The sequence below is a fragment of the Ascaphus truei genome, chromosome 14 (assembly GCF_040206685.1).
Source record: "Ascaphus truei isolate aAscTru1 chromosome 14, aAscTru1.hap1, whole genome shotgun sequence".
Lineage (NCBI taxonomy): Eukaryota > Metazoa > Chordata > Amphibia > Anura > Ascaphidae > Ascaphus > Ascaphus truei.
Window position 1 is genome coordinate 31463281 of NC_134496.1, and position 22537 is coordinate 31485817.

The following is a 22537-nucleotide window of genomic DNA, read 5'->3' on the forward strand; positions in this document are numbered from 1 at the left end:
TTCTATCCTGTTGCTTACCACTGCCCTATAGTGTTTAGAATATGCACCACAGAAGCTGCTTTACAAACTCTTCCAGCATGTTCCTCGAAACAAGGCCCTGGTTTTAATTATAGACCACAAACTTTGCTGCAGGGCATTGTGTTTATATTTAAATTCTCAGTTTTTCAAATGCATACAACAATTCATCCTCTTTGTAATTATTTAGTTAATAATTTTGAAACCAAGTACTGTGTTTCAAATATAAAATGTTAAGAGTTGTTTGAATACACCATAGCTAATAGAATCTGCATCTCTGTTGGAACAAAGCACCTTTCACTTTGCAATCTTGTGGGTACTGGCAGGAAAGGGGTGAAATGATATAAAAGCTCCATTCTACCATGAAAAAGAAAATGTGGGCCGAGCATGCATTTTAAGTGAAACTTGTCTTTTGTCACGGTTTTGTCCCAGAAATTGTATTAGCGATATTGTATTAGTGATATGTTTTTAATTAAAAATCAAAACATCATTTCAGTGAGAAAACGCAAATATGTTTGACTTAGAACGTGCGTGCTCCGAGCACACCCCATTTTAGCCATTTGCACGTCTGTAAACCAACTGAATTCCTCGTGTTTGTGTGTAGCATTGGAAAGGGAAGGGTTGTGCCTGTGCCCTTTGTTGAGAAGGGAGGGGCCCCTCCTGTGCAGCAGAGTTCGGTGTGGGCCAGGCATAGGAAGGGGTACTGATCATGGAAGTTTCTGCAGAGTTCTGGAACCATGCGCATGCAGTGGTGGCCGAGGGGTCGCGCAGTTACGGTGCATGCGGAGAGGATGAAGAATATGGGCTTTTGCGCATGCGCTGCATACAATCTCATTGTGAGCCACCATCATTAGCATGACGTCACTTCTGTCATGGATTTTCCTGACAACACGAGATTTTCCCCATCAAAACTCTGTAGGCGCCAGCAAAGAAGTTTCACTTCAAAAATTCTCCACAAAAGTTAAGGGTTTGATTTTGTTTATTAACAAATATTTATCAGAATACAAATATAATCTTAATCACAACCCAATCTTTTTTATTTAGAATTATTAACGATGGGAAATATCTATTACAACCATCAGTTATGATGTTCTAGACCGTCCCTGCCTGAGTTATTCATACTTACACAATGTATATAAATCACTGCCCCTTATCTTCCTGTTAATGTTGCTTGTGTTCTTCCAGTTTCACGCAAATCTTACTCCTTTATGGGCTCTGACCATTTAAGTTTTCAGCCAATAAATGAAGTACAGGAATGTATAGGGTTCAAGCTCCCTGCCTCACAGAGGAATATTTGCATGTTTCTTCCAAGGATTCACCTGCTTTTTGCTTGCAAGTATCTCTAGGTCACGACAGATGCGCATGCGGGTGGTGGAAGGCTGAATGATGTCGTCAACAAACCCTGCAAAGTCACGAGATAAAAATTCTCCCATAAACCACAGATTTCTCAAAATACGTTCATGACAAATTCACAGTTCAGTACCAAGACAGTTAAAACTTAAACAAATTCTTTCACCACCAGTTTGTTTAATATTACACACCTGGTCTGAACACATACCAGTAAATGTTTTCTAATGTAACAATGCATTCTCTACAATGCATTGCCGCCACGCTGGTAATCTTTCTATTGGTGTGTTGCTAAAAACAACGTACACTACATTTTAAATGTAAACGGCTGCGTCCATAGAAGGACAGTCAGCGCTGAGCCGTGCGGACGCTCCGCGATGAGCCCCGTCATCCTCAATGAGGATGTCTTGAGAGGGGGCTCCCGCGAGCGTCCGCAGGCGTGCTGAGACGCAGGGATTTTCATCCGACAGCAGAACCCGTGACGTCGACGATTGGCTGGCTATTGGCCCAGTGATGTCAGTGGCCCGCCTCCCGATCGCGCCCGCTGGCTTGTCTGCTAGTTCATGCAATCGCTCCCGATTGCGCAGACTAGCCTCAGCGTGGAGGACCGCGGCTCCCCCCTCTATGGATGCAGCCTAAGCCAATTATAGAAGTTCTGGTGTAATGTGGTAATCACAAGTGATTCTAAAATGTACTTTGGCCATTTTAACTTGTATATCTGGTAACACAATATCCTCATGTATGAAAACATGAGGCGCCTTCCATTTTCTGAACCCAAAAGGTGAATTTGTACACATGATCTTTTATTTCAACTAGGTGAAACTTTGCAACATGGCACAAATTGATCACAAGGCATTTCTGTGCCTACATCCCATTTTCAAACATCTGCTAGGAAAACATAATGAAAGCGAAATGCACAGGGACCTCACCTCTCACTGCCGCCGGGAAAGGGTTGGCAAACTTCTCCACGTACTCTGCCTCCGCTTCTGCCTGGTTCTGCTTGCCTCTGAAAATGATCTGAACAGCACCCTAGCAACAAACAACACAACGTAAACATCACATACACTTTTCTTTAATATAACAATTATCAAGGCATAGAAATTAATGTATACTGCCATCCTTTAATAATTAATATGAGACATTACACATTTAACCTACAATTTATGGCAGTGCTTACACCATCAAAATTAGAACTAATATTATTTTTATATATATTTTATCTATGATGAATGCTTGCATGGATGTTTGCACCTATACACATTTTACATGACACTACTTTACTAAGCTGTTAACCGTCAGTGAGGTGTGGTATATGCTCCCACCACCGCTTTAATCCTCAGCAGTGGTATCTATCGGATCGCAGTATGACAAACGGATTTGATTCGAGAAATCAAACCATTCTCAAAAGTAAAAAAAAAGTGTTAAATCCATTGAAGCAAATAGTTACAGCCTTTATTGTTTTATTTTGCAACACTTACTACCTCCAACTGATTTGGGGGTCTGTTTTGTGATGCATTTACTTTTTTTTTGTCAGAAGCAGAACTCTGCATATGTTGCCAGGTTTACATACCCCATGGAGTACAAATATAGCCTAGAGGTTATGTATAGCATGACGCGCACACATACAGACGACTGTAGTGTCGTCAAGGTGTCTTTAATGGAAAAATATTGATCTGTCTTTCATGCTGTAAGAAGCCTCTTGTGATCATAACTTTACCTTGGCTCCCATTACAGCAACTTCTGCTGTTGGCCACGCGTAATTAAAGTCTCCTCTCAAGTGCTTCGAGCTCATGACATCGTAGGCACCTCCATAGGCCTGTGGAAAAGAAGGTGAGGGGTTAGAAGCAAGCTACAACTGTACGGTGGCCTTTAGACAAATGAGGAAGCATAGCAAAATCGAACAAAAGACCATTGGTGTCTAAGCGGCATTTTGAACAGGTCAGTGTAGAGATTGAAGGCTTGGTCACTAGATGGGGGCTTCTCACCCATTGGAACGATTTCTAAATGAGGAGTTAACTGCTGTACAGCTTCTTAAAAAGTGACAAAAACCAGCTCACTGACTGGCTCAGTCTTACATTATCCTACTAATAAACAAAACACAAATAGCTCGTTATACAGACATTATATAGGCTGCGGGAGATTGCAATTTGCTCTGATTTTACAACCATCTGAAAACCGTTAATAATTTGCTTCTGTTTCTTTCTCTATTCTTACCTTTCTGGTTATAACTGTAATCTTTGGGACAGTGGCCTCAGCAAAAGCAAACAGAAGCTTTGCTCCATGTCTTATGATGCCTCCGTATTCCTGGGCAGTTCCTAGAAGCAGGGAAAAGGAATATATATTTGGAAATTGGATATTCTGAGCAGTGTTAACCCATCAAGCAGCTATCTATGCCTTGCTCCCCACCTCTCCATTGCAAATCGTATCATCCCCTATATTGTTTTCCTGCATAAAAACCTACAACTCATTATCATTCTCTCCAAGTTCACTATAACTTGCTGTGAAACGGCTCAGTGAGTAAAGACACGGACTCTGAAAACAAACACTACGTCTGAAGCAGGGGAACCTGGTCACTATTCTTGTGACCTCGGGCAAGTTACTGTACATCCTTTTATCTCCGTGTGTCTCAGGCGCCAAACACAGATTTGCTGCAAGAAAACATAGCGCAACACTACTGGAGCCTGTGTAATGGGCACAAAAATACAAACAAAAAAAAACTGTTCAAAAGTGAAAAAAATGTGAAGTGAAAGAATATATAACGGGGAAGACCAACTCAAATGTAGGCGTGGATAAAGTCAGTTCGCCAAGCGGATAACACAGAAACTCAGCTGCACTCAAACCATACCCGATGAAGTTCTTCCAAGAGAAGAAACGCGTAGGGTGTTTCGTTCACCAATAAGATTGGCTTTGAGTGAGCAGTACCTGAGCAGCTAATTTCTCCTGTTATCCGCGCCTTTTGGTGAACTGACTTTCGGCGCGCGAATCGCCACCCACATCTGTGATGTCACCAGACTACGTGGGTCCGCAACAAACAGCTGGGTTGACAGAGGACAGCAAGAGGATCCAGCGTTCTCCTGCAACTCTACACAGTTCTAGCTGTGTCCGACCTACTGTCTTGTTGTAAATGCATTCCTCTTCCCCCTGTTTCTGTATTAAATTGCACTATTTTTTGCCTTTTTTTCCCCCCATATATTCATTGCTTGCACCAAGCCATTGGATCAAGGACTGTCATCAGTTGGAGTTTACTCTCCATTGATCTACTATGCTCCCTTAACATGTGAGTGGCTCTTCCTCATTATATATATATATATTTAAATTTAAAATGTTTTCACTTTTTTTTTAACACTGGTTGTGTTTGTTTGTATTTGTGTGTATCCAGTACACATGCTCTGGTGATCTTGTGCTTTGTTTTCTTGCTGCATTTCTTTGTGTTGTTTGCAAACAACATTAATTAAGAGCTGCAGTTCCACCAGAGGTTTTATTGAATGTATATTCACGTGTGTATATTAATTAGGACCTCTTATTATTTGGTCCTTCTATATTGGTTATAAAGCAATTAATTTGCCCTTGTCACAAACTGCACGCCAAACAGATTGTAAGTTCTGCGGGCCAGGGAATGGTCTGTAAAAATCCTGTGTACAACACTGCTTACCGCACACTATACTGAAACGGTGAAGCACTTTGAGTCCCATCGGGAGAAAATTGCTATATGAAATAAAGTTATATAGATATATATATATATATATATATATATGTCTCATAAGAGTTTGTGAAATAGTTGCTGCATAAATTGTGCAGCAAGCTAGAGAGAATGTCTAAATAAGTTCATGATAAAGGATGGAGCTTTTTTCCATGAAATAATGTCTACTAAAAGGATTTACATTGGAATGTGTGGCTGGCACTTCCGGGCACAGATAGACTAGTCAAAAGCACAACACCTTACCTTCTCAAACAATGCAATGGAGTTATTACCTGGTAAAAAGCCTGGCACGTCAACAAAAGTGAGAATAGGTATGTTGAAGGCATCGCAGAATCGAACGAACCGGGCTGCTTTCACAGAAGAATTAATGTCTAAACAGCCTGGAAGAGAAGAATTTAACTTGAGACATCACGATCGCATCTGAAGCAACTAAGGGTTCTGTGGGAAGCTGCAAACAGATGGGCACAATTCACCCAGTATTTGTAGGTATATTTACATTGAGGACAAGATATATGCATAATGTGAACCTCAGAAAGCCCTTCATGGCAAAAAGGTGTGTAGCGTATGTACTTTTATTACAGAATGCTGCACTATCTGTTCTGTGTCTGTTCTGAGAAGCTTGCGATCTAGTTTGGGTGTCAGATGCACAGGGACATAAGACTTGCCCCACTCACAAGAGTAGAGACTGCGATGGGAACAGGGTTTTTCTGCATTCAGAGCCCTTACAATAAGGCCACGCCGTTTCCACAAGCACAGATACATTAATAATAGGGTGGATTGTAATGGTTGCACTGAAAGGTCTTCTGTGTCTGCGAAATAGTGTGAAACAGATTGTGTTAGGGTATTTGGGGATGTTTGGATGGATTAAAAACATTGTTTTCAATCACTAAACCCTTTTAGCGCTCCAAGACAGTCACTATGTTATGGGGTCTGGCACTGCAGGGAAGTGATGGCTCGTCAAGTCCACGGGTTTATTTTTCTAGTTAGATCACACTCTGGGTTCCCATGGAGCACAGGACACAATCTGCAGTGAAGGGAAATGGAAGAGGACTCTCCCGTTTCTGGGGTAAGGGCTCTGCCGGACAGGCTGTGCCATGTTAAAAACTATTTTGTTTAAACAGTAAAATTTTGCCTTAAGTCCGATTACTTTAAAAAAAATACTTTTAAAGGAAGACAATTGCATAAATAAGAATTGTCTTTTCATTCCTCTGAATGAGGAGGGGGGAGGGGGATCCTAATGAACCAGGTGTTTAATGGGCAACGGTGGGCTTTGTTTGTAGAAACTCATGTCCAGCACACAGTGATATCACACAGGAGGGAGCAGCCAGGAGATCAAACCTCTCCATAAGTCTCAGCTCATCATGTTTACAAGCCAACTTAGAAGCGTATTGGTATCCGACTTCAGTAGAAGAGGTGTCCTTAACGCCATAAGTGCACTAATAGCGTACGTAATGCGTAGCAAGAGCCGTGCGCCCGGGGCCCTTACACCATACAGCGTTAGTTTTTGCAGAACCCAACACGGTCTGAACAGACGAGGAAAACCCTCCTTTTCCGGTCACATCACTGCAGTGACATAGCGATTACATGAGCGCAACTTCTCAGAAGGGGCATGGCACTCTGGTGACAAGGATTTCAACATGTCATTGGTCCTAGGAGGGACTCCACTTATCAAGAAATTAGCTTCCTATGAGAGCTGTGAGACATGTCATTGGTCTTAGGAGGGACTCCACTTATAGGAAGCTAATTTCTTGATGAGAGCTGTGAGACATGAAAGTCTGCTAGGAATGAGAAAAGTAGATATAAAGGCCACAAGCTTCTGCACAGCACTTATGTATAGGAAACATGCATTCATTGCCAAAGAGACACAACCTATACATATCCCACTACTATGCACGTCCCATTAACAGGAGCAATCATAGCTGGTACAATACCTGAGGCCACCTTGGGCTGGTTACCCACGATACCAACCGTCCTCCCATTCATCCTGGCAAAGCCCACCACGATGTTCCTGGCATAGTTGGGCATGATCTCGAAGAACTCCTGCTCATCAACTATCTGCGTGATATAGACACGGGTAATCGCGCGTGGAAAACAGGGTCTGCTGACCCGCAGATCACACAGAAACCTAAATCTCTCAACTAATACCCCAATTAATATAGGAGAACAGGGCTACACCTCACAAATTGTATGTTTTTTCCTTTAAAAAGTGTATTGAAGTTAAAAAAGTGTGTGAAGCTCTAATGCCCAATTTCTATTTAATATTTTATGTGAACGTGCAAGTGTATCCTACACATTAAAAGATTATTACAATATATAAAAAGTAATTATATCTATATACATATATAGGTGAGGCTGCCTGAAAAAATAACAGATCGATGCAGATCAGAATAACAGAATACCAACAAATAGTTACTTTATCAGTCTTGTCAGTAATTGTCTTGTGAGTTATGTTTTGTTAATTAATTTTCAACTGCTAGCATTTTACACTATGCGTTCTCTTTGTTTTTGCTTCTATCCCCACATGTCCTGAGAACATCATTGAGGTTCATCTGAAGAATTTCCGGATCTTCATGATTGAACATTTATAGTTTGACCATTATTTATCTTTATCAGTAACACACCTGGACAATATCAGTGGCGCCGAAATATATTTGTTGGTATTCTGAAGTCTTAATGTTACCCCTGGGGATGCGATTATGTGATTTATAGTACAGGAAGTTCCACGTGTCAGACATCAGTGTGATATCACAGAATGTTCAGCTCTCCCAAGATGACAGGAAGATATAATGTTACTAAATGATCCCGCAGCAGAGATACCTCTAGCCCTGGGGATATATCACTGCTACAGAAATCAGCGTGAAATGAGACCTTTATATTAAAATCACACCCTTTTAAACAAGTCCTCCAGCTGTCACCAAACTGTCCCTGTCTCAGGCAGAGTCATAAATTACAGATGAGGTGACAGCAGAGATATGAGGAACAGTGAACATGGTGGCACATCCATTACTTGGGATCAATAAACTTGAGCATTGATATTTAGGCCTTTCGAGATATACTAAGCACACACGCCTATTACCGCACGGCGGTCACGCTGATTGTAGTCCGAAAACCGTAAGTGGCCGACGGGATTCATGCTGCGAGGGTCCCTGCTTCTGAATGAGACCCTGCAGCGTCAATCCTTCACTTCATGGAACATCAGGCGAGAAGAGAAGCCGATACTAACCTTGTGAGGCGCTGCCCAGCCGTCCTTGTCTCCGTGTGCGGCCCCAGCAGCGCTGAAAGTAAGCAGCTGCTTCCGGGCTGTCTCAACCCCCTAGATGATGTAGATGCCTGAATACAGGTCACTACATCATGAGGCAAGACTGCTTCTTACCTTCAGCGCTGCTGGTGACAGCACACGGGGACGGCTGCACAGCTCCTCCACAAAATTAGTGTCTTTCCTCTCCTGATGGCCCACAAAGTGAAGGCTTAACGCTGTGGGGTCCTATTCCGAAGCGGGGACCCCCGCAGTGTTAATCCTCCAGGGCCGCAAATGTTACTGTTTTTGGTGCAGCGTATTTCAGCATGTTGGTCCGTGGCACCGAGAACACCAAGTCTGACTGCATCTGCCCTGTGCATAGAAACATCCAAATGATACTTTTTACTAATTGAGGTGTAGCCAAAGTGTGAACTGTCGAAGGCCAGAGGGGCAGAGCTCTCTCTTACAGCGACTCATTCAGCACAGAGTGAAGGAGAAGTGGTTACAGTGTGGGGGGTATTACCGACTGAACGATATCCAGCATGTCATAGGCTTTAGTAGTCTCCATGGGAACCACGGTATCTAATCCAGGAACCAGGCGCTCGCTGCGAGAGAAAATACCAGTGAATTAAAATCGGGTACAGCTTATTTTTCCTAAACGGGCAGCCAGTACAAGCTTATTTTAACTCCGTTACTGGCAGCAAAAAGGTCAAGTAATTTATCGATTTAATTGTCCGTCTTGGCTAAATCTCATCACCAATTCTATATCCGTGTCAGGGAAATTCTCACTTATTTGTTCCCTGTGGGGGGAAAAAAGGGAGGGTTTCTATTTTCTTCCTGCAATACTAACCCTACCTGATACTTGTTGTTCTGCTCCTTTATCCCTTTGGCTGGTGATGGCAACATTCCTTGTTTAAACAAATTGATCGACTGATAATTTACCTGTATACTGTTTATACACACAACCTTTCACGAAGGAGGAGATAAGGATCATGAAAACCCGCCAGGGCATTCGATGGAGATGTTAAACATAAAATGTTTATTTAAATGCCCTAAGACTTGTCTGGTTTTATTTTTAAATGGTGTCAGTGACTTATATATAACTATTAAACACCCCACTGCAGTTAGTCCACTTTGGTCCTTCTTACAAGTTAAAGAGGGCAAAGAGAGAAATAGAAGTCCATTATAAATAATTATTCGGGTGTAAAAAAAATAGAGTGAAGAAAACAAACAAAAAAAAACATGCAGGGTAGCATTTCCATATATTTCTGAAACACATTAATGATAACAATGATTGGGGGGTGGGGGGTTGTCTTAACATTCATAGGCATTCACTTTGCATCCTTCCTTGGATCGTGTCCCTGTCACAGAGGAGGAAGTGTCTCTCTTACTCTTCTCCTCTACCACTTGCCCTCTTGACCCTACTCCCTCCCATCTACTCAAGCCTTGTGCTTCCGGTCTAATGGATTTTTAAGAGGAAACCTATGTGGTTTTTTTTTTTAATCATCTACGAGGTCTCGGAAATTGGAATAATTAGAGCTATTAATTTTCCCAATAAAGATCCACTATGGTGACAGTGGGTCATTTATAATTCCAATCCCCACATCTGTGTTTCAATAAAGGTTAAGTCACAGCCACATATAACGTAACTTATAACTTTTTAGTACTACTTTGTATAATTTTCCCACCATTTATTAAGCGTTTCTGTTTTTTTATTTTTGACCTTTTCACTTTGGGAAATCTTATAAGAATCTTACATTAAAATAAATAATGCTAAATATGTGTTTTGCTTTTTTTTTTATTAATTTAATTTAAATGGAGAAGATTTGTCTCCAAGTTTAAGAATCTTTTTAAGAACCCCAGTACGTCTACTTGTTTTAAGTTACATTCACCAGTGGTACTGCCCTGTGTATTTTCTCAGCACTACATATAGGTGGCCACAAGGTGGCAATGAGGGGACAGACCTGCACGGTTTACTCTACTGGTCCAATTTTGTACTCACGCAAATACATTGTTTCTCCACGGTTGTGGAATATTTGCAAATTGGAAGGGGAGATTCCTGGAAACAGGAGCAAGGTACTTGAAATCTGCGGGAACCCCCCCCCCCCTCCCCCAAGACAGGGGTGGTCAACCTGACTGGGAGCCAGAATTTACATGCCTCATTGTCAAAGGGCCACAATAAGAAAAAAAATTAAAATGAATACTTGTAAACACTGACAGAGCATAACCGGACCATGTCAGTGTATATAGCGTCAGTGTATATAGCGTCAGTGTATATAGCGTCAGTGTATATAGCGTCAGTGTATATAGCGTCAGTGTATATAGCGTCAGTGTAGAGGTTATACTCTGCCAGTGCATAGTGCAGAGTAGAACGTGACCATGCTATACCGTACACTGACCGTATGTAGCCAGCAGCATTATACAGTGACAGAGGTTATAACCTGACAGAGTACAAGTGGGAGGTGGGGAAAGGGGTAACACATGGGAAGAGATTTAGACACAAGGGGGTGGGGGGGGGGGGGACGATAGTGAAACATGATGGGGTGGAGAATGTGAGACATGGGGAGAGGGTGTGATATGGGGGGTATAAGGGCAGTTGGGGGACGACGACAGGGGGACAGTAAGGTGATTGGAGAGCAAGGTAGGGACAGCCTCCATAGCCAGCACCACGTGCAGCTCTCAGCACACAGGGTGTATATTCACTGTACCCTGTGGTGCTTGGGAGCCCATTAGGGGGTCACTGGTCCGTAGGAGCTCAGGAGAGGAGCTGGCTACGGGGTGCTCTGGCTTCTTCTCTTCCATGTCTATGGTCTGCTATGAGAGCCTCCGGTTTTTTTTCCCCCTTCAGGGGTCACACATGAAGCACTGAAGGGACGCATTCAGCCCTTGGGCCACAGGTTGACCACCCCTGCCCCAAGAAGCGAAGGTAAGAAGCATCAAAAGGGGCAATCCAACGTAGCGTGTAAAAACCCACCTGGGATCGTGGCATTCTCTGACAGGCGCTGCGTCCTTGTTGCTCAGTGGGAGGTAATTGAAGAATTCCCGCAGGTTTAACAAAGCGTCGATGTCGTTATCGAAAGCGCGGTGCGCCACCCCTGCAACGAAACGCATCTACGGTGACGTAAAAGCAAAATTGTTCTATGGTGACCTACAGTAGTATTGGCCAACAGGGGGAACGGACAAGATCAGACCAGCTGGGGGATGTTTACAGAAGGGAATACAAATCTTGCAGTCTCATTTTATTATGTACTGTACTTTGTCTCCTTGTTATTGTCCAACAAGATCTATCATGGTGTCCGCAAGGAGTCTTCCCTTTCCGGGCAGTAGCGCTGTGAGTCAACATGCATTGTGACTATTAAAAAGGTACAATTCCTGTGCTTTTTTATTATTCGTTTTCTTCACAATACAATAGGATGTGCTTTCACCTCTAATTTTTCCCATGCGCAATTATTTTTAATTATGTTTCAGTCCTAAAAAATGAACTCAAAAAGTTAACCCTCTAACTCTGTGACGTCACTGGACTTAAACGAAGCCTGATCATAGAAGCTCCGAATAAGACTAGGGAATCTGCTCTGTGCTTCCTAGTGTAGTAAAGTGGAGTGAGAACAGGAGTTGCCATGTGGACACTCTACTGCAGGTTTTGGGCCTTTTTATAAAAAGATTTGAAATGGTATAGGCGCTCAAAAATGGTGGATCAATGCATATAGGCAAATCATTAAGTCCCAGAGAAGCCCAATGCTACATCCAATATGACAAAAATACACAGTAAAATACTTATATATATATTCTCTTGAAAAGGGTCATTTAGTTTAACCCTTTGGCCAAAGCGTTGTAAGCTTGCGAGCCACGACAAGGCAGATCCAGTTCACAGGTCCTAACACTACCAGATAAAATACTAATATACCTCTATTAGGATTTTAAAAAATCTAATATACCTCTATTAGGATTAAAAAATTCTAATTTACCTCTATGAGGAGGAAGAAGGACCAACTTTGGATCTATATCCAGTAAAATGAAAGGGACCTGTGAACTGGGTCTGCCTTGTCGTGGCTCACAGGCTTACAATGCTTTGGACAAAGGGTTAAAATAAATGACAATTTTTCAAGAAAATATATAAGTATTTTACTGTGTATTTTTGTCATATTGGTTGTAGCATTGGGCTTCTCTGTCGCTTGTTGTATATATTTGCCACGTCCAATAGCTCTCCTTTTTGACACGTATACATATTTTGTGGGGGCTCAGGGGTTCCCAAAAAAGAGCTTGCTGGGGTTATGTGTGTTGTCTGTTAAATCATTAAGTCCCGCATAAGTAGAGACACAGGAATTGATACTAATAATACAACAAATAATTGAAGTGAATGAGTAAGAGTCTCAGAAATAAAGTCCATAAGAGGCAAAGTTACCATGATGGTACGAGCCTGTGGGCATGAACCCACCCATTGGGACAGCCCCTGGATATTCTTATAATAATGAGACAACATAGTACAATGCAAATATACTCACAATTGTGTCTTTGTCCTGTGTCTCATTAGTAGGCGTGTTGCCAATAGTGTGGTAAAGATGAACAAAAAACAAAAATATGGCGCACAGCCAAAGAGAGTGGGTCAAGTGGAAAAATAAACATTATTTTATTAGGTCTACATTAAAAACGGAGGATAAGCAACCCTCCAATGCGTTTCGTGTGCGAACGCACTTGATCAAGGAGTCAATAGAAGTACAAACATACCTTTTAAAACAAAGCTGATCTGCGATTTCATACCCAAAACTCTAATCCTCATAAATGTATAAAACAAATAATGAAACAAATGTCCAGCTATATTAAAACAGTCATATACATACACATAAGGAGGAAGAAAAAATATATTAATAAAGATGGAGAAATAGAGAAAATATACAGATATTAAAGACAAAAAATTATAAGCAATAGAGATAAATATATACCCATATATTTATCAATACGTATATAATATGTATATATTTATTTAGCTCTATTGCTTATCATTTTTTGTCTTTAATATCTATATATTTTCTCTATATTTCTCCATCTTCCTTAATATATTTTTTCTTCGGCCTTGTGTATGTACATAACTGTTTTAATTTAGCTAGACATTTGTTACATTACTTGTTTATACATTGTATACGTTATAGGCACGAAACGCGTAGGAGGGTTGCTTAACCTCCGTTATTTTAATGTAGACCTAATAAAATCATTTTTATTTTTCCACCTGACCCACTCTCTGGCTGTGCACCATATTTTTGCTAATTTGGGCCTTTTTGAACAAGTCAGACTGAGCTCACTTTCAAGGTCATTGGGGTTTTTTTTGGGGGGGGGGGGGATGAGAGAGACAGAGGGAAAGCCTTAAAATGACATCCCTTTCCTCTTCGAGGGCCCCTCTTAAAGACGCACCTGACAATGCAGTGTGCGTTTTTGCTCCTCCGAGATCCTCCTGGGTTACGTCTTCATTGGTGACGGACTTCACTACGTCTGGGCCAGTGATAAACAGGTAGGACGTGTCCTGTGAAGGAGGCAGAAAGTGTGACGCCAGACACGCGTTTCATGGTGCAATTTGCACACTCACTAAACTAATGCATGCACAGTGTCAATAATAACAGCAATAACACAATATATACACTGCTCTCCGTGTAAGGGAAAGATGTGAAAACTGTACAAATGAAAAAATTCAAATCATTTAACAGACACAATTCTACTCCAAATTTAATATAGCAAAAAAGAAAAACATAAAAAGGGTCTCTGCATAAACATTTAGTGATTTCATTTTCCGGAATTTATAATTATTTTCTTTGATATTTTTCCTGTTTCATTATTTATTTTGATGACTTATCACAAGCAGTTCCTCGCCTTGCTCCCTCTTATTACCGGGATGGTAAGCAGGAGGTCCCAGGAGCTAATCTGGACTATTTTATTTTAGCTTCGGGGGCCCCCTGGTTCCCCAGATACTTACAGGTAAAACTAGCACTGGTACTTCTTGGTATTTAAATCTCCCGCCTGACACAGGCCAATAGAAAGCTTCCTACTGACCCGTGTGACACGGAAGGTTTACACAGCCATTGTTGCTCCCGGGAGAGGACTGCAACGTCCCACGTTCAGCGGTGGGTATGTTGTGAACCAGCGGTAAAGGTAAAAACAACAAGTTAAGTTATATGGCTGTGAGAAAAACACAGAAAAGTGGGAATTGGAATTATAAATGATACTGTTACAATAGTGGATCCTTATTAGGAAAACTAATCTAATCCCTATATCTGAGGCATCGTATATAAAAAATAAATAAAAGGTTTCTTCTAAAAAAAAAATCCATTCTAAATGTACATATGTGTTTCTTTGTATAGCGCTATCTATGTACATACACGGGACAAAATAAAATAAGACATTAAAAATAGCGCGTTCAGCTCAGGGGACTCCCGGTGCTTTCAGTAGATTTTGATATTTTATTTTGTAGTTCTGGAAGGACTATTTCAGTAAAATAATCTGTAGAATATTGCACGTTTGCTTCAGTGACAACATAATAGATCAACCCTCTTAAAATTAGGCTACGTTTTAACCGGGAGTCTTTGTACCAGCAAACTGTGTGTACTGTATGTCACACACACACATACACACACACAGATATACACACACACACAGAATATAACATTCAGTGCTGTTGGAGGCTTACCAAACGTAGAGAAATTAAAGAGGCGAGGGGGTGTTAATGCTGCAGATACCTACGCAGTTCCTCTTACCTTAACCATGAATGTGAAGTCCGTCAGGGCTGGGGAGTAGACTGCTCCCCCCGCACACGGCCCCATAATCAACGAGATTTGGGGGACCACGCCAGAGCTCAGCACGTTCCTCTGAAACCAGAGAAGGCAGGTAAGAAATAAAAGGGAGCGGTTCAAGGCTTTGAAATGTTTACGATCCTTCTAACCCTGGGAATCTACAGCTAAAGTATCTCTGCTGCTGGATCATTTAGAGACATTGCATCTTCCGGTCATCTGAAAAGAGCTGAATGTTCTGTGACATCACAGTGATGTCTGACACCTGGAACTTGCTGTACCATAAGTTACATCACAAAAGTCCATTGCAGCCCCCTCTGGCAGTGACAATGAGAAGATGCATGATGGGTATGTTGGCTGAGAGGATGGGTTGAGATGAGTATATGGACAGGACATGGGAAATTAGCAGTGACAGAGCAGCTCATAGCAGGACCCCATCACACGATGCCAGCTGTGCTCACATCTCAAATATAGAACACAACAGCCAGTTAGCGATGTGTCATGTGTTTAGCATGTGGTCGCCACTGTTTTAACTCTGTCACCATAAGTGACATCACCCAAGTGGCAACATGGCAACCGCCTGTTCTACCTTTTTATATTAAAATGTTTATTGTAATTTGTTTTTTTTGTTGTTGTTAAATGAAAGAAGCAATGTTTTATACAAAAGAAACATTAAAAAATGTCTTACGGAAATCATCGGTGGTCCCCCCATGGTCTGGGAACACCAGTAAATATTTGCAATTCTTTTGTTCACTACAAATATGGTCACCAGGGTCACGAATAAAAAGCTGTAATGTCATGGCTTTTCTATTGGCTGCTGGTCCAAATCCTGACCCCGGTAGCCATATTACTCACCCAGTATTGCCAGCTGGACACCTATAGTGAACAGACTTGCTGCTCTTGAACCTGGGGGGGGTCTCCAGGCATTGGAGGACCACCAGAGTCCCATGGGACCCACCGGTTCAGGTAAGAGTAAAATACAAAATCATGAAATGCTTCCAAGCGTTTAATAAAACGTTTAATAAAAACAGCGACGTTCTGTAACAGTCAAACGTTGTTTCCCAACAGCTTGCAGCAGTCTTCTCGATAAAGGTGTAAAGACGGGACAGTGTTTGTGATGTCCTGATGGGACGAGACAGGGATGTTAAGGGGTAAACGCAAGTCCCTTACCAGGAAGATGTCAGCATAGCCGGCCAACGATTCAACACCCTCCTGGATTCGAGCTCCTCCAGAGTCATTAATTCCGATCACCGGAGCTCCCACCAAGACCGCTTGGTCCATGATCTACAAGGAGCAAATCGCAACGTGACAGGTCAACGGCGACTGAAGACACCTTTCAATGCAGCCACTTCTCCCTCCAGCCAGATGCCTGAGACATCAACCCCGTGAGGTGAGGGGGCTGCACACTGACATGCACTAATTTACTATGTATGCTGTACTGTTGTTCACTTCTTTATCACCAAAGAGCTTACAATCTAAATGGTAATGCCTGAGGCAGAGAGATACAATAACTTGCCATGGGTCAAGGAGACCTGATGGGGTACTCCCACTTCAAATACAGTGACCACCAACCCATTTGAGTTGTGAGTAGCTTGCATCACTGACACTTATAAGAATGTACATGGCCATAATCGGTAATTTGAAAGGTTACAAAAGAGCCTTGTTACATTTAATGTGTGTATGAGTGGGAGGTTATCTGGGACATGATGGTGCTGGTATCATGTATCTTGTAATTACTGAGAGAAAACGTTAAACGTTGATTAACATCGGAAGAAGACTGTCCCTAGATAAGGGAAAGTGATAAATGACTCAAGTTACACCCCTACAGGCCTACCAAGAGGCCTGGATCCGGTCACAAGATGAAATAGGAATTGGGTATAAAAATGTGCGTTTGACACACAGAAGACAGACTCATCCTGTAGGTAAAGTGTGTGAGGGTCTCCCATTTCCTCATGACCCCTTAGGGAAACCTACTCCAATTTGTAGGGCCTGCTAACTTCAGCTTCATTTGTTAAGCTTCTGTTTTATTGCTCATTCACTGTAACTGTGCTCATATATTAAATACGAAAATGTAAGGGCTGTGTGAGCTCTAATTGAACCTGTGTTCATTGGGAAAGAGGGTCCCCATTTTCAGACACTTTTTACTGCGATTTCTTCAAAATTGGGATTTTGTTCAATTTGCACTTTTTTCTGAGGGACCGCGGACGCCTTAGATTAAAGTCCTTAAATTAAACCCGGCCGTGGCAGCATATTTGGGATGCTGTGGGAGGATTTGTGGGGTGCTATTTTTGTGTCCTGCGAGGAGGCAAGAAACTGGGCGTCCTGTTTGTCTTTAACACACACACACACAAGCGTGTATAAGATACTGATGTTTGTAGAAAGCAGTGGAATTTAAAAGCACATCTAAACCTTTGAATATTTCAAGCAAGTAGCTTACTGGCAGCCATGTTACCCTATCCCAAGAAAGCAAAATGAATGGGAACATTTACCATTACGGGGTATTCTTGAGATAGGCAAATGTTGGCTTTCATGTTTGACTTCAACAAACAATACTGACTAATGTCTGAGAAGACACCCTACATTTAAAATATAAAAGAATATAGATTTTTTTTAAAACAGCTCGACTTTATTAAAACAAGGAAATATCGTGATTAAGTCCTATTCCCCCCCTCCCCCCTTTGAGTCTCTACCTATGAATTCAACATGTGTGTCCATGCATTACCTTACAGATCTTCTGGGCATGAGCTCCTGACAAACTTCCCCCAAACACAGTGAAGTCCTGTAAGTAAAAAAAACAAAAAAACACCAAAACAGGTTCAATTTCAAGTTGCACTGAGGTACCTTTTAGCATATTCCCTGATAAATGCTCAGTCGGTAAGAAATTCACTGTACTAATGAGCGCTCTTAAAGCTGCAGTCCAAGCAATATCCTACATGTGTAGTTCTGTAGTTCGCAGTTCTGTATTATGAGAAAATACTTGTAGCATTTTTTTTGTTGTTGAACAATTCTGAATGACATTTTTAATGTAGTATAATGTAACAAGCATTATTTGTTTCTATAGCAACCATTTACAAAGTCACATCCCCGTCCACTTCAGAAACAGGCTTTGGCACACCCCTTTTTGATCCCTGCTCTCTAGCAGTACGCCAATTGTATCTAGTGACTGCCTGGTCACATGATCTTCCCCACAGAACTTTGCATCTTTGGTCCTCTTCTGCTGCACTGACAGCTATTTAGTGAATCCCCGAGCCAAATCTTCGCCGATCAATCGGCAACTTAGCTAATTACTTATTGTGTTGGTTGTATTGATGCATATATTAAAGCAGAGGTGCGCTAACTGGGGGTGCAAGATTCTCTGGGGTGGGGCGCGGCGCTTACAGAGGCTACGCGCTCTTCCCAAAGGCATTTAAATTAAATGCCGGGGGAGCGCGAAAGGCCTCTAAGGTACCTTACCTTATCTCCGGCGGCCTCAGGCGACGCGTCACCATGACAATGCGGCGTCATATGACGTCAGTAACGGTAAGAGGGGGAGTGCATGCAGGGGGAGAGAGCCGGCAGGAGGGCGCAGGGGGAAAACTTTGCGCACCCCTGTATTAAAAGGAAAAAATTAATTCAAAAATGTTAAAAAAACGCCGCTTGGACTGCTGCTTTAGAGATGTATTCTGCGTTGTGTTAATGTCTACATGCATTTTACATAAAATTACCATTAGGAAGAGATAGAAAGGCAGGTTACCTGGCTGAAAACGTACACCAGTCTCCCGTTAATGCGGCCTTGACCTGTAACGACACTGTCCCCGGGGTACTGCAGGAAGGAGCAAAGGGTAAATGTGAAGGTTGTTCTAGCAGTCACACCACTTCACTTTCCTCAAATGTACAGTTAATAGAAATACCACTTGTGAGCACATTCACATGTCTCAGACAGGCCTGCAACTCTGTATTTCCCTATTATCGCTCAGCATACAATGCTTCCACAGCATTCAGGGATTCTGGGTAATGACATGCAAATGAGCACAGCGAGCCGCTTTACTTTTTATCCATTTTAACATGGACCCCTATGAGCTTATGCCAGCCTTATTACAGGTTTTCAGCACAACCTGGGTTAAGAAGTCCATAGCCATTAACCCTACTCACAGACAGCCGTTTTGACCATTTGGGTCTCATCAGTGCGAGGTTGGTTGCCGACTATGCAACGTGAAAACGGGAACATGGGTATAACCAGACATTTAAAAAGGTTATGGTGGGGGAGAGAGATATCTATATATATATATATAGAGAGAGATATCAGGATAATATTTCAAAATGCGTTTGTCCTGAACAGAGCATATGATTGTAAACAATAAAAACTGCGCTGGAAAGGGCAAGAAAAGATCTCAAATAAATAAACACACAAATGGTGATCAGAGCGGACGGACTGCGGCTGTAACTTTTCCAAGTCGATAAATAATTACCACAGCTTTTTAAATCTGCACTGGAGGAGAAGGGGCATTAAGAAATCCTGGATCCCCCACAGCAAACATTGCGAGGTTCCCTGATTACGTATTTTGAACACCTTTTCTCTAGGCATTATTATTATGTGTTACTACTGTGCGACCCATTTTTCCTACTGTTTTGCTGTACGCGAAAGGTTTATGCAGCTATAAAAACCTAATTAAACATGTCACAACAAACCAGGAGATGTCACTTTTGACCCACATTTGTATTTTCAATGGCTGGTAATGCCCAATCCCTTCCTACAAAGAGGAGTAGACTTCAGACAGACGTTAGTGGTGGTGAGCGCAGGGGGAGCATCGCACCTTGTTTCGATCTTCTTGCATTCCGAAATCTGCACATCTGTGCTCCACAAACATGTCATATTCTGCAAAGCTGCCAGGATCCAGGAGCAGAAGGACTCTCTCTCGGGCTGTCAGCTTCCCCTGAAATGATATACAAAGCATCCTCAAACTGTTCAGTGTGATCACAACCAAGACAGACAGCATACATCCACATTATTATTATTAATAATAAATATAATAACCATTTCATATGGCACTGTTCTCCCACTGGGACTCAAAGCTCTTCACAATTACAATATAGCGAGCGGTACGCAGCACATAGGATTGTTACAGGCACAGTCCCATTTTGGTGCCTGAGGCACAGGGAGATTGAGTAATTTGCCCAAGGTCACAAGGAGCTGACACTGATTCAAACTCGGTGTCATTGCCTACAATCACTATCTTTACTCACTAAGCACAGCTCCTTCTCCCTGTACATGTAATAACCCTTACAGGGGCCAGGCAGAGGAGGGGGGAGGTATGTGTATATTAATATATATTTATTAACATGACCCTGAGTGTGAGTATGAGAGTGAGTGTGAGTATGTGACACACAGGTATGACAGACCCGCCGGTGCTGCGCCTCCCTCCTCTCCTCTCCTCCGCCCAGCAGCGCCTCGCTCCGCTTCTTCTCGATCCTCTCCGGCACTGTCAGGTGTCTGACCGAATACAGGCGGCTGGGCCCGGAAACCAGCGGCCTCCCGCCCCGGGAAACAACCCTGAGAGCGGAGGAACAGAACCGGGACACCCCGCGAGCAGCCATGACACTCACAACGCACTGACACCCCGTGACAGCGGAGTGACGCCAAGCGACTGCCAGCCAATCAGCGGCAGCGGAGAGGACTCCGCACCGCAAAGCGTGTTGGGAGTTGTAGTTCTTTTTTTCCATACTTGACTTTTAAATGACCCAACTTCTTATTTTCCAATCTAGGGTCCCAGGTGCTCGTAAGAGCTCACAATAAACAAATATGCAAGGCTTTAGCTTCATATTTGACTATACACGTGTTCATTTAAATAATAGTAAATTATGACTGCCAGCTGACAATGGTGACCAAATGTTTTATAGGATCTTTATAGAAAAATAGTTTTTCGCATGATTGATTCTGCAAAAGAGAAACATTACAATATTGAGTATGAATAGGAGGGGGGTAAACATAAAATTAGGATCAGCTAAAAGGATTGTCCTTTAAACCCCCTTTCTCGCCTCTGTGAGTTATGGGAATTTGGCATTTTCATTGAATTATGTATTTAAAAAGAGTATGTGGGTGTGGAGGGGGCATTATGGACCAAAAATTGCATTTTAATTTAATAATTGCACTAAAAATGTAATTTTAATGGTACATTACTCATTTTTATCAGTGAGATTCATCTGAAGATTATGGGATTACTGATTCTAAAAAAAATGTTGCTACCGACTCCCTGGGTCTAAAATTACATAAGGTTACCAGAGTCTCAGACATTGTGACATACCCTGAACCTCATAAGGCCATCAAGAAAGTATTGGCTTTTCTAATAGTCCTGTGTAGTGAATCCCAGTACTTATAAATAATAATAATAAATGTCAGTCTTTCCTCTGTTGCTCTACTACTAAAACGCTAACGCAGGCCCTCATTCTTTCCCGTGTCGACAAGTGTTACCTTCTACGGTCCGGCCTTCCTGCCACTCACCTGTCTCCCCTTCAATCTATCCTAAACGCTGCTGCTAGAATCACTTTACTCTTTCCTAAAGCTGTGTCAGCGTCTCCCCTGCTGAAATCCCTCTCCTGGCTTCCAATGAAATCCTGTATCACTTACAAAATTATCCTCCTCTCTTTTAAGGCTATACACTCTTCTGCCCTTCCTTAGGCTGCGTCCATACAGCCTTCGATCGCGCAGAGGGGTGCGCACGCGTAACGTCACCCGCGTGAAGCGGGAGCATTTTGTGGACAATGTAGGCGTGCCATGGAGGACGTGTCTAGGGGCGTGTCTGTGATGTCATGGAGCTGGTTCCCCCTCATTGGGTGAACCGCTCACGTGACCTGCCATCACGCAGAGGAATCAGTTTGAACTGATTCCTCGCGCACTCCCTCCTGCTGTCGCGCGTGGTCCATGGGTGCGATCAATGCCTTAAGGCAGCGGTGCGCAAACTGTGGGGCGCGACCCCCAGGGGGGGCGCGACACAGCCGACGGCGGGCGCGGGGTTTACAAAGGCCCCGCGCGCTTCCCGAAGGCACTTAAATTAAGTGCCGGGGGATCTGCAGGGCCTCTGTAAACCTAACTTACCGTGGCTCCGGCGGCTTCCTCCCTGTGTCGCCATGGCAACGCGGCGTCAAAATAACGCTGCGAGGTCATGTGACGTCACGTTGCTATGGCAACGTGACGTCATTACGCCGGAGCGCGGGTAAGTTGGGGTTGGGAGGGGGGCGCGGGAGTGAGGGGACAGCCGGCAGGGGGGCGCAGGGAAAAAAGTTTGCGCCCCCCTGCCTTAAGGCAATGTGATTGCGCTGCTCGCACGCCTCCGCGCGGTCTTCGGCAGCATGGACGCCGCCTAACATCTCAGCCCTAATTTCTTGCGACATACCTGCTCCACTCTAGCGTTCTGCTCAAGGATGTCTTCTGTCTACCCTTCTAGCCCTGTCCCAGCTAAAATCTCTCACTGACTGCCCCACACCTCT

The 22537-nt window shown here is 42.8% G+C and overlaps 1 protein-coding gene across 1 annotated transcript; it reads right to left on the bottom strand.

The window, feature by feature from the left end:
• Positions 1–976: 976 nt before the first annotated feature.
• PCCB (propionyl-CoA carboxylase subunit beta) lies at positions 977–20682 on the bottom strand. Its single transcript, XM_075570327.1, has 15 exons — positions 20453–20682; positions 19867–19986; positions 18807–18875; positions 17796–17852; positions 16244–16357; positions 15041–15151; positions 13707–13815; positions 11275–11395; positions 8824–8905; positions 6994–7117; positions 5335–5442; positions 3577–3677; positions 3080–3178; positions 2292–2391; positions 977–1417 (listed from the first exon to the last, which is right to left on the bottom strand). The coding sequence occupies exons 1-15, from the start codon at positions 20645–20647 to the stop codon at positions 1296–1298; spliced, it is 1632 nt and encodes a 543-aa protein (XP_075426442.1). The 5' UTR covers positions 20648–20682; the 3' UTR covers positions 977–1295.
• Positions 20683–22537: the final 1855 nt, after the last annotated feature.